General features: G+C 36.2%; 2 protein-coding genes across 2 annotated transcripts in view; both read left to right on the top strand.

Annotated features, from left to right (window-relative positions):
* Positions 1-18473, top strand: part of LOC104087336 (2-C-methyl-D-erythritol 2,4-cyclodiphosphate synthase, chloroplastic) — an 82253-nt gene that overhangs the window by 47418 nt on the left and 16362 nt on the right. The gene's annotated exons all lie outside the window — the stretch shown is intronic.
* LOC117274425 (DET1- and DDB1-associated protein 1-like) lies at positions 5151-17430 on the top strand. The gene is made up of 4 exons (XM_033653706.2): positions 5151-5380; positions 15594-15654; positions 16984-17045; positions 17140-17430. The coding sequence occupies exons 1-4, from the start codon at positions 5294-5296 to the stop codon at positions 17212-17214; spliced, it is 285 nt and encodes a 94-aa protein (XP_033509597.1). The 5' UTR covers positions 5151-5293; the 3' UTR covers positions 17215-17430.

Genomic DNA, 18473 nt, shown 5'->3' with positions numbered 1-18473 from the left:
GCCACACCAAAAGCATATTTTTCTGGATTTAGCTTCATATTGTATTTGCGGAGAATTTTGAAAGTGTCTGACATGTGTTGAAAATGATCTCCTGCTTGTGCTGACTTGACTAACATATCATCAATATAGACTTCCATAGTTTTTCCAAGATGTTCTTGGAATATCTTAGTTACTAATCTTTGGTACGTGGCTCAAGTATTTTTTAGACCAAATGGCATGACTTTATAACAGTAAGTCCCCATGTCTGTGATAAACGAATTTTTTTCTTTATCTAGAGGATCCATCTTTATTTGATTATAACCTAAATATGCATCTAAAAACTTAACAGCTCATATCATGCGGTAGAATCAATTAGTTGATCCATATGCGGTAAAGGAAATGAATCTTTAAGACAAGCTTTATTTAAATTAGTATAATCTACGCAAACTCGCCATTTCCCATTCCTTTTTGGAACTACCACAATATTAGCTAACCAGTATGGATATTTTACCTCTCGTATTGACCTAATTTTTAAAAGCTTTTGTACCTCATCTTGGATCACTTTATTTTTTAAGGATCCTTGCTTTCTCTTCTTATGCTTGATAGGTGGGTATGATGGGTCATCATTTAGTTTGTGGGTCATCACCTCCGATGGTATACCTGTCATATTTGAATGCGACCAAGCAAAGCAATTTGTGTTAGCTTTTAAAAATTCAATTAACTTACCTTTCATTTATGGGCTTAGATTTGCTCCGATGTAAACTTTTCTGTCTGGTCAGTGTATAAATAGCACTACAGCTCGAGTTCTTCAGTGGTTGTTTTGATGTTTTCATTTTCTTCTAGCTCTTGAATAACATCAGGTCTTGAATCAATATCCGTCTGTCCTAGAATGCCTTCAGTCTAGGTTAGTATTACTACATCCTCAACTGAATTCTGTAGTTTCTATTTCCCGTATGCAACATCGTTCAACGTGCTTGTAACTACCACTGAATTGATACTTTTAGAAGCCTGTTGATCTTCACGGATTTGCCGAATTACCCATTGTGAAGGAAACTTAATAACTCGATGCAATGTGGATGGTACAACATCCATATTGTGAATCCATGGTCTTCCTAGAATCATATTATAAGCCATGTCTGCATCTATCACCTGGAACTTTATATCCTTGATAACTCCTTCTGCAAACGTGGTAAGCACTACTTCCCCTTTTGTGATAACACTTGAATTATCAAATCCAAACAAAGGCCGTGCATTTGGTATCACCTTGTCGTTAGCTTGCATTTCATTCACCACCCTTAGTAGAATGATATTTACGGAGCTATGTGGGTCAATCAAAACTCCTTTAACATTAGTATCATGTACAAATAGAGATATTACCAGCGCATCATTATGAGGAATTATCAAGTCGTCCGCATCTTCATTATCAAAATGTTATACTGTCTTCATCCAAGACTTGGTGAACTCGTTTCTTGTGAGTGACCGTGACTTTTGACGTCTTTTTTTACAACTGTATATGTCACACCATTGACCCCATCTCCACTGATTATTATATTGACTGTTCTTTTTGGAGACGGGGGTTTCGGAGGCTCTTGTCTATTCTTCGTATATGACTATCTACCTATCTCGCTGAACAAGTTAGTTAGATAACCTTGCTTCAACAAATGCTCGACTTCTCCCTAGAGTAATATACAATCCATTGTTCTATGGCTATGATCGTTGTGAAATATACACCAGAAATCTGGATTACACCTTATCTGCCATACCTCTTAAAACAACAACTAACTCGGAGGTACTGACATTAAAACTGTAATCTCCAATCCTCAGATGTGTATTGGAGTCGCTGCTTCGTGCATCCCGTTCCTTTCTGAATCTAGATGAAGAACCCGCATTTTTTTGCCTTGATCTCGATTCAGATCGAATGTTTTCTCTTTTAGACCGAAAATCTCGCCCTGCAGGTCCCATGTAAGGTTCATACCTATTTTTCGGTCCTTTTTTTCGATTCTGAACGTCTCGATTCTACTCTTTCATCAATCCTTGGCCGTGCAACCGTATCTTCTTCTATCCGCAGCTTCGTGTTGTACCTATTATACACGTCATTCCATGCTATTGCTGGAAATTCTCGCAAACATTCTTTCAGTCTCCTTGTGGCTTCTGAACTTTTCTCGTTTAGATTGCTTGTGAATGCCATAGCTGTCTAGTTGTCAGGTACTCGTGGTAGCATCATCCTCTCCAGTTGGAATCTATCCACAAACTCCCTGAGTAATTCTGTATTTACTTGTTTTACCTTAAAGATATCTTCCATCCTCTTTTCAACTTTTTGAGCTACCGAATGTGCTTTTATGAATGAATCTGCAAGCTCAGCAAAAGAATCAATAGAGTTTTCAGGCAAAAGAGAATACCACGTTAATGCTTCTTTCGTGAGTGTTTCACCAAATTTTTTAACCAAAACTAATTTGATTTCCTGTTTGGTTAAATCATTGCCCTTCACGCCAGTTGTGAACGCAGTTACGTGATCTCGAGGGCAAGTCATTCCATCATATTTTAGAATATGAGGCATTTTAAACTTTTTAGGAATCAACAAAGGAGCTGCACTTGGCCTCTAGAGCTGATGTGAATATTTATCAATATCTACCCCTTTTAATCATGGGGGGTACGCGAGGTATTTGCTCTATGCGATCATTTTTCTCCTTCAACTGTTTCTGCAAAGTTAGTACTAAACTTTGTAAATCAGAATTATTTGGTGTACATGACATTCCTTTACGAAATTCATTGGGAGTTCATCTACTCCCAGAATTATCGAGCCCCGAGCGTGGGTTTTCTAGGGGTGTGGTATTGACTGGTGGAGGAGTTGGTGGCGCAATTGGCTATCCCCTAACAAAGGCTTGAAGAGCACTGTTCACATGTTCTGCAATCAATTGCTTTAGAGCGTCTTGTTCGACTGTTTGTTCGTCCCCATGCTGATCATTCACATGTGACGTAGATCTTTCAGGTGATCCATCACGGGACTGTTGAGGAGATCCCTGCGGAGAGAGGAGTGGTGAAGTTGCTCCTTCCTGTGGGTTCAGCTGGTTATTATCGTTAACAGTTGATATAGTTGGTTGCCAGAAAAAAGAATTTGGAAAGTGAAAAGATTATCAGATTCCTGTTAACGGAACTAATCTATTTAACAAAAAAAAATAGATTTTTCAGTCAAAGCCTATGTTTAGAAGAAAACGGGTTACTGATAACCAAGTTTTACTTCACTTTCACAGCGATCTATTTGGGAAATAGGAAAAGTTATAACGAAGATTAACAAAAAGAAATAAGGAATGAAACGAGTGTCAATCCCTAAAATCAAGGTTGAAAACTTTGATAAAGCAGAGAATTATAGAATGTATTTCAGTAGTCCTTGAAACCCCCCTTACAAATAAAATTTTGTATCCTTATATAGGAGTGTACAATTATAACGGTTTTCTCACTTAATTTGAATTCATTATGGGCATTAATTGTATTGATTGCCCATTACTATGAATAACCATAACCGGCATATTTATAGCTATAAATGCCTTATAACTGCTCCGATTCCCCTTACTTATTTACTTCTGGTTCGTGTATCTTCCCTTCTTTTTGATCCTTATTCATTCCGTTCTTGCCTCTTCTTTGACAACTGTCAGACCCAGTCCTCTTTTCTGTATTGTCTCGTGAGTGTTTCTCCCGTGCCTTTCTCATATTCTTAATTCTATTAATTGAGAATGCCACTTGCCACTATATCGTTGCTCCACGCGTCATACTTCATCAGCATTCCAACATTCCACGTGTAATACTTTTTTCACCAATACATCTATTTGTGCACTTGCCCCGAGGAAAAAGTTATTTTTCATCTATTTGGACAAAACTTAATATATTTGTGGAAAGTACTTATTCGCATTTGTTGTATGCACTAAAAACTCAATAAGCGCATGATGTGTATTTTTTACGTAAAAATTACATTTAAACATTTAATATGTATTTTACTTCAATTTATAATTTAAACACGGTAAACTAATACTCCCTCTGGTTTACAATAAGTGATTTTTTGGTTGTTTTCACACAGATTAAGAAATTCATCTTTTAACATTAATTAGTAATGAAATTGACCATATTAACCTTTACTATCTCTTCACATAAATACTCCTAACACATACTCGAACACTATTTACTCCAAGGGCAATGTACGAAAAAAATAATTAATTTATTCTTGAAATATGGAAAAATAACTTATTTTGGACCATAAAAAAGGTAAAAAAATTACTTATTGTGGACCGGAGAGAGTATTGTTTGGGACATAGAAATTGATCCAGATAAGTTGATTAACATTTGTGCTGAAAAATATGTAAGAATTTTGCTCTTTACCGGTAATTGCTAAAGGTGTAAATGTTTTTTTAGTACTTCAACTAAAATTCCATCCTTCAATTAAACATTTCTATTTTTATAACAACTCCAAAGGAGGAAGGACAAACAGAAAATGAGGATGGTCCAACAAGGGTGAGTAAGTAGAGAGTAATATCGATATGGACTCTTTTCTCTCTATTGATGAATCTTCAAGTGGATTATAGTAATTTTAATGAGTTATACATTTATTTAGATTGGTTTGACCTACCTAAATCTCTCCTCTTTTTTTTTTTCTTAAGTAATTAAATTTAAGTAATATTACATGTAATCTTTCTTCTTAAATCTTTTAAGTTGCCTATTCTCCTTCTATTCGCAATCTAATTCGTGTAAACCTTAACTTTTTCTCCATATATTTAAGATCACATCGCGTGGCCTTTTTCTTTTCGTGTATTATATATCTTTATCTATTATTAAAAAACATATTTGTATCTGATTAACTATGGTTTAGACTCCCAATAACTTTAATCCAAATTCTATATTTGTATTAAAAAATATATTAAATTCAGAACCAAATTACTAATACTTAATAATAATTATATTTATACCAATTTATTATATAAGTGATATCACGCGTGGAGCTAGGAGATTAACTACATATTCGGCTGAATTTAATAACTTTAATCTAACCCTTATATTTATGTTAAAAATTAATTAAATTCATATAAAAATTAATTTAAAATCCAATTTACATTTGGAAAATTTAGCTTTCATAGTAGAAATCGAGGTGCATACAAATTTACAACATAAATGCCGAGTTTTTTTTCTTTTCAACAGCACTGTGCCCAAAACCACTATATATATTCCTTGCAACTTCAATTTACAATACCGGTCGGTGTCTGTAACATTGGCATGCCGGCATTGTTCTCTCCATAATAATTCCATCTTCTTCGCCTTACTTATTCCAATGGGGTCAATGTTCGGTGACGGCTGGCCTTCTTTTGACCCCAAAAATTTTAGTCAGCTCCGACCTTCTAGTTCCTCCACTCCATCTGTAAGCACCATTTTTTGTTCTTTACTTTTTGCTCTTTTTTTGTGTAAAGAAAAGTTCAATCTTGGTTTTACTGACAACCCTTTCCATCAATCTACTCCTTTTTGCTTTTTTTGCCTTTTCCAGTTTTTAGTTGATGTTTTTTCCATGCACTCTTTGTTCTGTTTGCTCTGTACACACACACACAAAAAACTCCTTTTGCTGTTTATTTGCTTTGTTTGTTGAGGTTATGTAATGAAATTATGTGCTTTTATTTGATTCCTTACCATTTTACATAAAGGGTCTCTTTGTAAAGTACTCATCTGGCTTAAAAACGACTCTGCGTTGAAGAGCCTGGTGTGATTTCTTGTTTTTGTTTGAAAATGGCTTTTCAGACGTTTCGTTTTCATATGAACTCTAGGGTTTTCTTGATGATGTGTAAGAGGAATGATCTTTGAACCGTAAGTGATAAATGAGGATGTATCATTTTTTTTTTGGGTGCATTTTTTCTAATAAATTTACTGGTTAAACAAATATTTGGTGCATATACATTTTTCATATCACTTCAAAACAAGAATGGAGCTGGGTGCTGTTTGTTGTTAACAGATGTCAGGTTCTAAGTATGGTACATTCAGCTTTGCATAAACCTCTCCTTTTTGTTTTACACACGTGGACCCATTATTTGCCATGTGGCATGTGCAACTACAATTTTATTGTAAAAGTTGAAAATTGAATGCAGCTCAGCTTTGAAACTTCAGTTCTGTCATTGTTGGTTTATATGCATGGGTGAAAAGTTTCTAATCTTATTTACATTGGCCCATGTTCGACTGTGAAACTATCTGTTGAATGAAGGCTGGGAAGGTTCATGCCTATTTAAAGATGATTGTTTGGCATAAATATAATACCATTAGAAGTTAAGTGCCTACACTCTTGTGGTTCGGCCCTTCCCCGGAACCACGTATAGCGGGAGCTTAATGCACCGGCGGCCCTTTATAATACCACTAGAAGTGTGGAATATACCTTTTTGAAGTATCAATAAGCAAATGTGGGAAGTTATTGAAGTGCCTTTGCCCCATAAAAATTAATTTTCTCAAAAAAGAACAGTTTTATTTTTTTGGGGTAAGTGAACATTTTGAAAATTAATCTGCCTTTTTTAGCCTCACCGGAGCTTTTCTTTTTGCTTTCTTTAGCATAAGTTTTACTAGACTCATTCTTTGGCATGACATTCAATACTGTTGGCTTTTGCATCACGTAAATATAAATATTTTAAATTAGGAAACTAGAATAAATTCAAAAAATTTAGCCCTGCTAATAAAAGTATCTGCGAGAATGGAAATGCTGTTGGGATAATAAGAGAGCCATATGATTCATGACTGGAATAGGTTCAGTACTTAATCAGAGGAAGGTAACTATTATCTTATACAATGATGAGGATCTAACAACTAAATCGATAGCAGAGTAATCTGGCGAGACCTGAACCATTTTGGAACCTTCCTATTTCTATCTTCTTTTTGTACCTTTGCATTGTTTCTCATCCTGGTTCTCGTAATAGTTGTTTGGATATTTAAGAGATCTGTTTGTTTGACTAGCGCTGATGCTTGTAGAAATCTATGATCATGTCCTACAGTTCAAAGTTTAAATGTTTTAGGCTCTTGGGCAATAGCATTTTATTACAGTTCAAACTTGAAATGTTTTAAGCTTTTAGAATTGGCATTTTTTCTAAGTAGTAAGTTAAGGCTCCTCAATATGTCAACAACAAATGAAAGCTTCATACCTCAATTGACAGTTGAATAGTAAACCATGTATAAATTTGGAATAATATGGCATGATAATTAGTGTGTAGTGCTATTTCACTTGTTCCTTCAAACTCAAACGATAAATGTTTAAAGACATTATAGATGAAAACTAGAATGTTCAAAGGATTTGCCTTAAGAATATATAAAAACTTGTTCCAAAGGCGAGTTAGTAAGGGAAGACTGTATTTCTCCTCTCTTTCTTTTCTTTTGAAAAAAAAAGATTGTACTCTGATAAGAAAAAAAAAATGAAGAATAAATTGAAGCCTCATCAGCATTTTTCCTGTGTGATGTAACCTATGTAGAATTGCATAATCTTGTAACAAGTTTCTTTGGATGTTCATGTTATACAAGGCCTGTTTTAGAAACTTTATAATTATCTTGCTATGACTATCTATTATGGTGACGTTTAGCGTGGTTTTTCTTTTTTTTTTTTTGGGGGGGGGGGGGGGGCTAAGAATAAGAGGTTTCTCCAAATTAAAGGTCCCCTTATTTCCTAAGCCTCAAATCAGATTTGAAGATTCAAACACCAGAGATGTATCTACTGTAGTTATGTGCTGATTCTATGTTCTTCCTCCTTTCTCCTTTTTTCCCTCCTTGTTGCTTTCTCTTTATTCATGCTACCTTTTTTCTTGTACTCGTTTCCTATATTTCCTTTTATCTCCTTAAAATAATCCAAGGCTGTAGCAGCCAACTATTCATTCATATTACTCTTGTTTCGCCCTATGATGCTGCTAGCGCAACATAAGTTTATATTTATCTAGATATAAATTTATCTCTTTCTCTATTTTGCCTTTTGTTCCTCGGACTAGTACTCTGAACATAGTTTCTTTCTCCTGCACAGTCTGGTTTTTTGTTCACGCAGGAAATAGTCTCTATCTTGGTTTTCTGTACTTCTGTTCCATCTAGCCCCTGTAATACACAAATTTTACCAAAATTGAGTTTTTGAAATCTTGGCCAGACGGTTTCAACTAGAGGACCACATGGAAAATGTCGAGACTCATCTTCGCCGTCTTTCCCAAGCTAATTCATTACCAATATTAGATAACCAACCAAGCACCTATAGATGTACTTGTTGTTCCCCGTCAATATTGCTGTATTTGTAAATAATAATTCTAATTCTGCAAAATATAAATTAACGTAATGAAACAGTTATAAATTCGAGCCCACTGAATTCACAGTGTTTCCTTAAGGAATTTAATCCCCTCCTAGTACCCAAGGTAATGGATTATTTCCTCCCAGGATAGAACGAATTACACACTGGTGTAGCGGTACTTCAAACCCCAGTGTTTCAGCGAACACAAAGTTCGGTAGCAAATCACACTTACAGTTGCTTTGTTTGAAGTTAAAAACAATGCAGAATGAAGGAGTATATACTCAGAAAAACGTATGGAAGTTCTGAGAGGAAGGAGTGCAATGTATAGCCAATTTGTTGAGCGAATTGTCAATTGAGTTCTGAGCTATTTCTTCAACACTTGCTGCTCATATTTATAGCAGCCAAGAGGGAGTGCAAGACCAAAACGTCCACCCTTCTTGTTGGAGCAAGCATTAACTTCATGGTGGAGCAAGCACTTCATGGTGGAGCAAGCACTTCATGGTGGGAAGACCATTATCCGGCTGCCAATGATCAAATACACGGATTGGAAAATATCCGTTACAAATACGGATAATCTTACGTTAATATTTACTATTAACAAATAAATTTGGTCCAAAAAATTAATCAATCAATCGATCATTTGACCAAATCCAAATCCAAATCCAAATCCAAATCCGAATCCGAATCCGAATCCGAATCCGAATCCGAATCCGAATCCGAAGCCGTAGCCGAAGCCGAGCCGAGCGAGCGACGACGACGACGGCGCGAGGCTTGCTTTCTTCTTAACTCTTTAAGAGCTACAAGAAGAGCAATTATATATATACCCACCAAAAATGTCTTCCACTTCCAATATGGGACAATGTCTCATTGTTAAGAGGGGGAAACTTAAAATTTTACTCAAAATTTCATTTTCCCTCCATTTCCCATTCACCCTCATTTTAAGAATATTACATCTTAAAAAATAAAACCTCAACAATCCCCCACATGAATGGGGAATGGCTATATCACGGAAGTATGCATGAAAAAAACTGTGTGATTTACAAACAAGGATTAATCGCATCTGGATAAGTAGGTTTCCCTTTGAACTTTCCGTAGTAAACTTATGTCGGATATACTCGGTCAATCGGTAGATTTGATATCTTTGAACCGTCGATCTTTGGTGTATACCTAGACAACCATAAGTCACACAATCAACCCTTAACCGTCTTTGGTTCTCATTGTTGTGTTCGTTTCAGCCATGAACACCGCCTGGTTTCATAAGTGCGTAGAGAACTGGCCTTACAAAGTTCTCCTTGAAGCGGCTAACACTTCACACTTACATAGGTGATTCCTAAACGTGTCATCCTGTAGATACACTATTTGATATACCCCGTATCAAATTTAGAAATCATTAAAAAGCCTTAATGCTTTATCCTTGATACTGAACATTGTCTCATCACGAGAATGGACTAAAATTTTATTTGACAATGTTGAACCGTCATTAATGACTTTGTTTGATCTCCTTGAACCTAGATCTTGGGATCTCCAGTCTTCTAGGTAGAGTTACCGCCACAATGACTTGTTCTCGGCCATAGCCCCATTCCCCTTGATGATTTCTCAACTACCTCTCTAGTTAGGCCTTTTGTAAGTGGATCCGACACATTATCACTTGACTTTACATAGTCAATCATGATAATTCCTCTAGAGAGTAATTGCCTAACGGTTTTATGTCTTCGTCGTATATGACGAGATTTACCGTTATACATAACGCTCCCAGCCCTTCCAATTGCCGCTTGACTATCACAATGTATGCATATTGGTGCCAACGGTTTGGGCCAAAATGGAATGTCTTCCAAGAAATTCCGGAGCCATTCAGCTTCTTCACCGGCTTTATCTAAGGCTATGAATTCAGCCTCCATTGTAGAGCGGGCAATACATGTTTGTTTGGACGACTTCCAAGATACCGCTCCTCCACCAATAGTGAATACATATCCACTTGTGGACTTAGAATCAGTTGAACCGGTGATCCAATTTGCATCACAGTATCCCTCAATCACCGCAGGGAAATTACTGTAGTGCAATTCAAAGTTCTGGGTATGTTCTAAATATCCCAAAACTCGTTTCATTGCCATCCAATGAGATTGGCCTGGATTGCTCGTATATCGACTCAGTTTACTTATAGCACAAGCTATATCTGGTCGTGTACAATTCATGATATACATTAAGCATCCCAATACACGAGCATAATCCAATTGTGATATGCTTTGGCCTTTGTTCTTTGCTAATGCAAGATTCACGTCAATTGGAGTCTTTGCAACTTTAAAGCCCAAGTGCTTGAATTTTTCAAGTACTGTCTTAATATAATGAGATTGTGACAATGCCAGACCTTGAGGAGTCTTATGCATCTTAATTCCCAGAATTAAATCAGCAACTCCCAAGTCTTTCATATCAAACTTGCTATTGAGCATACGCTTAGTAGCATTTATGTTGGCAACGTCATTACTCATTATCAGCATATCGTCCACATATAGGCAAACAATAACTATGTGATTTGGAACATTTTTAATGTACACACATTTATCACATTCATTTATCTTAAAACCATTTGACAACATTGTTTGGTCAAATTTCGCATGCCATTGTTTGGGTGCTTGTTTTAGTCCGTAAAGAGACTTAACAAGTCTACATACCTTCTTTTCTTTACCTGGAACCACAAACCCTTCAGGTTGTTCCATGTAAATTTCTTCCTCCAACTCTCCATTTAAGAAGGCCGTCTTAACATCCATTTGATGAATTTCAAGACCATACACTGCAGCTAATGCTATTAACATCCGTATGGACGTAATTCTTGTAACTGGAGAGTACGTATCAAAGTAGTCTAGACCTTCTCGTTGTCTATACCCTTTGACTACGAGCCTTGCCTTGAATTTATCAATAGTGCCATCATCTTTGATTTTTCTCTTAAAAATCCATTTAGAACCCAAAGGTTTATTTCCAGGAGGAAGATCAACCAATTCCCATGTATGGTTATTCAATATGGATTCTATTTCACTATTGACAGCCTCTTTCCAAAACAATGATTCCGAAGAAGTCATAGCTTCTTTAAATGTTTGAGGCTCATTCTCCAATAAGAAAGTCACAAAATCTGGTCCAAATGAAGTAGACGTCCTTTGACGTTTACTGCGTCTTGGATCCTCCTGATTATATGTACTTTCTTTTGTTTCTTCCCGAGATCGTTTAGATCCTTCACCAAACGACTCACATTCCTTTTTATACGGATATATATTTTCAAAGAACTCAGCATTATCTAATTCTATAACCGTATTATTATGAATGTCGGGATTTTCTGATTTATGAACCAGAAATCGATATGCTTTACTATTTGTCGCATATCCTATGAAAACACAATCAACGGTTTTCGGTCCTATCTTTACCCTTTTGGGTTTAGGAACTTGCACTTTTGCCAAACACCCCCACACTTTAAAATAATTCAAGTTGGGCTTCCTTCCTTTCCATTGTTCATATGGAATGGATTGTATTTTGCTATGGGGCACTCGATTTAATATTCGATTAGCCGTAAGAATGGCTTCCCCCCACAAGTTCTGTGGCAAACCAGAACTTATCAACAACGCATTCATCATCTCCTTTAATGTGCGATTCTTTCTTTCCGCAATCCCATTAGATTGGGGCGTGTAAGGGGCTGTTGTTTGATGAATAATTCCATATTCTAAACATATTTCTTCAAAAGGAGATTCATATTCACCACCCCTATCACTTCTTATCATTTTTACTTTCTTGTTAAGTTGCGTTTCAACTTCATTTTTGTATTGCCTGAATGCGTCTATTGCTTCATCTTTACTATTCAGTAAGTAAACATAGCAATATCGAGTACCATCGTCAATAAAAGTTATGAAATACTTCTTTCCACCGCGAGATGGTATTGACTTCATGTCACAAATATCTGTGTGAATTAAGTCTAAAGGATTTGAATTCCTTTCAACTGACTTATAAGGATGTTTAACATACTTAGATTCCACACATATTTGACATCTTAATTTTTCGCATTCAAACTTGGGCAGTACTTCCAAGTTAATCATTTTCCGCAAGGTTTTATAATTGACATGACCCAAACGTACATGCCATAAATCATTTGACTCAAGTAAGTAAGAAGAAGCTGAAATATTATTATTATTTTCAACAACCATTACATTTAGGTTGAAAAGGCCCTCGGTGAGGTAACCTTTTCCCACAAATATTCCATTCTTACTAATTACAACCTTGTTGGATACAAAAACGCACTTAAAACCGTGCGTAACAAGAAGTCCAGTAGAGACTAAATTCTTTCTCATTTCGGGAACATGAAGGACATTGTTCAAAGTCATGACCTTGCCAGAAGTCATTTTTAGAAATACCTTCCCATATCCTTCAACTTTTGCTGTTGAAGCATTTCCCATATAAACTGTCTCTCCGGGTTCAGCAAGAGCATAGGTAGCAAAAGCCTCTCTAACTGCACAAACATGGCGAGTGGCTCCTGAATCAAACCACCACATTTTAGGATTTCCCACCAAGTTACATTCAGAGAGCATGGCACACAAGTTATCAACATCATCATGGTTTACTACCATGTTTGCTTGACCCCTTTTCTTGTCTTTCTTCGGAGCACGACACTCCGTAGACTTGTGTCCAGTTTTCCCACAGTTGTAGCAGTTTCCACTGAACCGCTTCTTGCTTGGGTTGTACTTCGGACCAGAAGCCTTCTTCCTCTTCTTGTTAGCTTCAACAATATTTGCTCCCATTATTGTTGAATTTCCACGGCCTCTCCTTTCAGCAGCTTTATTGTCCTCTTCGATTCTCAACCGAACAATGAGATCTTCAAGGGACATTTCCTTTCGTTTGTGTTTCAAATAATTTTTGAAGTCCTTCCACAATGGAGGCAACTTCTCAATCATTGCTGCTACTTGGAATGCTTCGTTGATTACAAGACCTTCAGCAAGTAGATCATGAATAATCACTTGCAATTCCTGGACTTGAGTAATAACAGACTTGCTATCTATCATTTTGTAGTCCAGAAATTTTGCGGCAACGAATTTCTTCATCCCGGCATCTTCAGTCTTATATTTCTTTTCAAGCGCATTCCACAATTCTTTGGATGTCTCCATGCTACTGTATACATTATACAGATTATCATCCAGTCCGCTAAGAATATAATTCTTACATAAAAAATCAGAATGCTTCCACGCTTCAATCACGAGAAAGCGTTCATTATCTGGAGTTTTATCCGGCAGATCAGGAACATCTTCCTTGATGAACTTCTGTAGACATAACGTAGTCAAGTAGAAGAACATCTTCTGCTGCCAGCGCTTGAAATCAATCCCGGAAAATTTTCCGGGTTTTTCTGCCGGTGCCAACGCCGGTGTTCGGCTTGTCGTTGCGTTGGCAGTTGCCATCGGAACAGCTTGGTTCTCGTTTTCAGTCATCATCTTTTATGTAAAAGAATGACACAAACAAACGTTTAATACACGTTTTCAAACTGGAGTAAAAATCACGTAGATTTTAATATCCAACAAAACGCCACGAAGGCTTAACTCTCCAAAACGGGAGTACACAAACCACAAAGGTTTTAGTTTGCAGAATAATTAGAATACTACAAATACAGAAATAAATATTAAATTCCTTAAGATTGTTGTTTCCCGTCAATATAGCTGTATTTGTAAATAATAATTCTAATTCTGCAAAATATAAATTAACGTAATGAAACAGTTATAAATTCGAGCCCACTGAATTCACAGTGTTTCCTTAAGGAATTTAATCCCATCCTAGTACCCAAGGTAATGGATTATTTCCTCCCAGGATAGAACGAATTACACACTGGTGTAGCGGTACTTCAAACCCCAGTGTTTCAGCGAACACAAAGTTCGGTAGCAAATCACACTTACAGTTGCTTTGTTTGAAGTTAAAAACAATGCAGAATGAAGGAGTATATACTCAGAAAAACGTATGGAAGTTCTGAGAGGAAGGAGTGCAATGTATAGCCAATTTGTTGAGCGAATTGTCAATTGAGTTCTGAGCTATTTCTTCAACACTTGCTGCTCATATTTATAGCAGCCAAGAGGGAGTGCAAGACCAAAACGTCCACCCTTCTTGTTGGAGCAAGCATTAACTTCATGGTGGAGCAAGCACTTGACCGAATCCGAAGCCGAAGCCGAAGCCGAAGCCGAGCCGAGCGAGCGACGACGACGGCGCGAGGCTTGCTTTCTTCTTAACTCTTTAAGAGCTACAAGAAGAGCAATTATATATATACCCACCAAAAATGTCTTCCACTTCCAATATGGGACAATGTCTCATTGTTAAGAGGGAAAACTTAAAATTTTACTCAAAATTTCATTTTCTCTCCATTTCCCATTCAACCTCATTTTATATGGACCAGGTGGGCGCGTTACTCCGCTCACACTTCAACCTAATATTTCCTCATATATGCGCAGTTCTATTTACTTACACTTCAATATACTAAGTTTTACTAGAAGTTAATACCCTTAAATGTGTATATGAACTGCTAGGAAGCTAATTTTCTTCCTTCCATGACAGTTTTAGGAGTTGGTGCCATGCTTTGCATCTTATGTCATCATTCACTGTGCTTCCATTACATTAATCATAACTCAACGTGTTCTCTACAACTGAATAATTAGGTTCTGTGATATACCTTTTAATGACTTTTCAGGATTCTAATCTCAATTGCTTATCTAAATAGATATAGAAGAGCTGCAAATTACCAGATTCAAGATATTATCATCAGCTGATAAAACAGTACTGTGATTATTGTGGCGTTCTGTATCTGATTCACTTCCTTGGTTGACCTTCATTTTCTCTCCAATGGTTGTGTGATTGCAAAATTGAGAAAATGAATATGAAAATACTATTCGATATTGAATTCCTTCCCTAATTCTTGGAGTAAAGTTGATTATGATACTTTCCTTTAATGAGCTGCATTGAAGCAATATATTAGGTCACCTATTGCGGGAAACTGTATACGTTCACTATTGCATGGTAATCTTATGATATGCAGAAGGTGCTCTTCAGGCGGTTATGTGGTTGGATGATTAACATTAATGTTTTTATCTGAGAGTCAGCTTGATGGACTCTCTTTTTTGGAAGTTCATTTTTCAGAATGGCATGACTGCAAGAGCTCACGTGTCTCCTATAAGAGTTAATTTTACATTTGCGTCAGTGTTCCATGCATGAATTTTTGTTGCGAAAGTCATCTTAGTTTCCTTAATTTTTAAGCATCTGCTACTTTTTCTTTTGTTTTTCTGATAGACAGAGTATTGATTTCTTTTCCCCTTACTGATGTTATGTTTCTCTTTGGCTCCAGAAAATGACACCAGTAACCTATTGTCCTACTCATGATCGGACTCTTCCTTCGCCAAATCAAGGTAAGACAAGAAAAAAATTATCCTTTATTTAGTATATCCACTTTCTACATGGCCGACACCTAGCCTGGGGTTGATGTTTAGTTGTTTTTATCTGTTATTATGTTGTTATTTTTCTGGATTGGTATTATTTTGAATGACTAGAAAACCTAATCCCCCTACTCCAGTGACTAATGAATGGATTGACTTGACTACTTGTTATATCTAAGTGTATAGGTCATGCCTCCTGCTTAGTCTGACTAAATGATATTTGAATTATGGCAGTCTTCTTAGTACAAAATGTTGGAAAATATTATAGATCTGGTTCATGGGGTCTTAAGATATGTCTTGATAAGGTATTTTTCAAGAAAGTTGAGAAAAAATGGTGCTTCTTATTATAGGCTGAAACTTGAAACTCCATTTTACATAGATGTAGTCTACGTTTATCACCCTGGTATCTAGTGAGGCTGATGAGTTATTTTTCTGGTAAAAAAGTGATGACACTGAGGTACCGTTTAGAAAGAACGTCTTATGAGTGGAATGCCACGGTGCATGGATTTATTAAGATGCCCTTTGGCAATGCATTTTTAGTTACGACGCTGAAGAGTGAAGACCAGTTAAGTTGAACGACCAAGTGAGTTTAATGCTTTACGAGTAATTATGGAAACCGATCTTTGTACATTGGGTATTTTGGAATCTAGTTGCCAAATAGGGTTTTCTTTCTACCTTAAATTTTCTCTCACTTAATGCCATTTTTCTGAGTTCTTATGTCTTTACGGCATGCAAAAAACACTTAATAAATGGGTAATTGTACTTCAAGTAGATCATCAAAGTCTGTTCTAAATTATTAGTGTCCGTTTAAAATGGGTTCTGTTTCAAATCAATAGATGGTAGATTCTAGTTAAAGTAGCTCGACGACGAAGTCCTTTATAAAATTCTCTCCTTGGAAGGAGTTTAGCTTCAAAGATACCTCTTAAATTAAACGTGCATGTCAAAAGTCTCTTAGGAGTAAAATAATAGGAGTAATGGACTTCACATCTGTAAAAAACTTTCTCCGATGCCCTATAAACATAATGTTTTGCATAATGTGCTTATTGGTAGTTTGGTTGACAAGTTTTAATATTAAATCACTTTCTCTTCTTCCGTTAATTCTCAATTTATGGGAGAAGAAAATGCATACTAGATATTGAACTTCGGGGCATAAAACTTTTGTGTTCTAATCATCTGAAAGAGTACCTTTTCATGCAAAAAGTCGAACACTTGAATGGACGACTGGTTAAATTCATCAATGTGCAACTATTCAAGCCTTTTCTCACTGAAGAATTCTTATTATTCCGCGTCTTGAATTTTCAGTTATTTGCTCAGACACCAAAGATATACTTGTTCGGCACTTGGAGCAGCGTGCTGAAGAGAAGGTTAGTATTCATTCTTTTCTCAGCTTTCAGCCAACCATTTCTAATGAATGTTGTAATGAATTTGCATTGCTTCTGATTGCATTTGGTATTGCAGTCGAGACTCAAGAGAGCGGCTCCAGAAAATCTGATACCAGATCATGGATCTAAGCATCATAAGAGCTCCAGCTAAGATGCTTCTTGAAAAAAAAAAGGTTCTGCAAGTGTCTATATATATTGGAACAATGATACATATAGATGTAGATGTTGTTGTTGTTGTTGTTATTGGTGGGAACTCATAAATGGCTTGTTTTGCCAATTGTTATAGAGTAACGGAGGTGTACATTATTCGAAATGTGAAATTGGATCATCCAATTTTATATATAGTAGTGTTGTTGTTTTTCTTGAATCCATGACTATGCACTTAGATTTTTGTGCATTAGTATTGAAATGGAAATATAACAATTATACAATAGGCCCTTGTGGTTTGATACTTCCCTTGACCCCATGCATAGCGAGAGCTTAGTGCACCGGGCTACAAAGTTGGTTGTTTTGTGCTTGTATTTTATAATGACGTTAAAAAAATTTACACTATAATTCTATGTTACTCGGTCTCTTAAAATATGGTGTAGGATGCGTATCAGATCCTCTACAAATAGTGCATTTTTTAAGGATTTGATACGGGGACGACAACAATTTTGGAGAGTCCGAGCAATAGCTACTCTGGCTTTAGTAAGTATTTTACCATCGTTCAGTGCATATATATATATATATATATATATATATATATATATATATAATACAATTTATTGATTTTAAATTCCGAATTCAGAATACCTTTGAAATGTTTTTGCCCTAACAAAGAAAAAAGTATATGGATTGATAAAAATTTAAAGGGGACCATATGTTACCGTACTTTTATCCATAATAGTCTTTTTATTCATTACTCTCTCTCTAGTCTAAATCTTCCTTTGCCCTTGATCTCCCTAATAATGAAATGTGTCTCCTCCTCCTCTATTTCCATCCTCATCAATGGAAAACCTTCTTCTTTCGTCTAGAGGTATTCGTCACGGAGACCCTTTATCTCCCTACCTCTTCATTATATGTATGAAAACCCTTATTAGGATTATCAAGCTATCTACGGCTAATAACACTTGGGACACCATCAAACTATTCAGTAACGGCCCTGCCTTATCTCATCTACTCTTTGCTGATGATTTTATCTTATTCGCGAAAGCGAATACCAAAAATGGTACTACTATTAATAGTGTGCTTCGACAATTTGGTTCTCTTGCGGGCCAGAAGATCAACCATGCTAAATATATTCTCTTTGAATAACCCTCAATCTACACAATTAGTTGTCTCCACTATTCTCAATATGCGTATCTCTTCTATGGTAGGTCAAAACTTAGGACTTCCAATCACAAACTTTCAACCTAAAAGCCAAGACTA

This window comes from Nicotiana tomentosiformis, chromosome 8, assembly GCF_000390325.3.
Source record: "Nicotiana tomentosiformis chromosome 8, ASM39032v3, whole genome shotgun sequence".
In the NCBI taxonomy this organism is placed as follows: domain Eukaryota; kingdom Viridiplantae; phylum Streptophyta; class Magnoliopsida; order Solanales; family Solanaceae; genus Nicotiana; species Nicotiana tomentosiformis.
Note: the sequence above shows the minus strand (reverse complement) of the source record. Positions and strands in the feature narration are given on the sequence as shown.

What these genes read in the sequence shown, in the direction of transcription:
- LOC117274425 (XM_033653706.2), top strand. Translation starts at nt 5,294, where the DNA reads ATGGGGTCAATGTTCGGTGACGGCTGGCCTTCTTTTGACCCCAAAAAT. An exon ending in CTAGTTCCTCCACTCCATCT is followed by an intron (nt 5,381 to 15,593) that starts GTAAGCACCATT and finishes CTTTGGCTCCAG; the next exon opens with AAAATGACACCAGTAACCTA. An exon ending in AGCAGCGTGCTGAAGAGAAG is followed by an intron (nt 17,046 to 17,139) that starts GTTAGTATTCAT and finishes TTGGTATTGCAG; the next exon opens with TCGAGACTCAAGAGAGCGGC.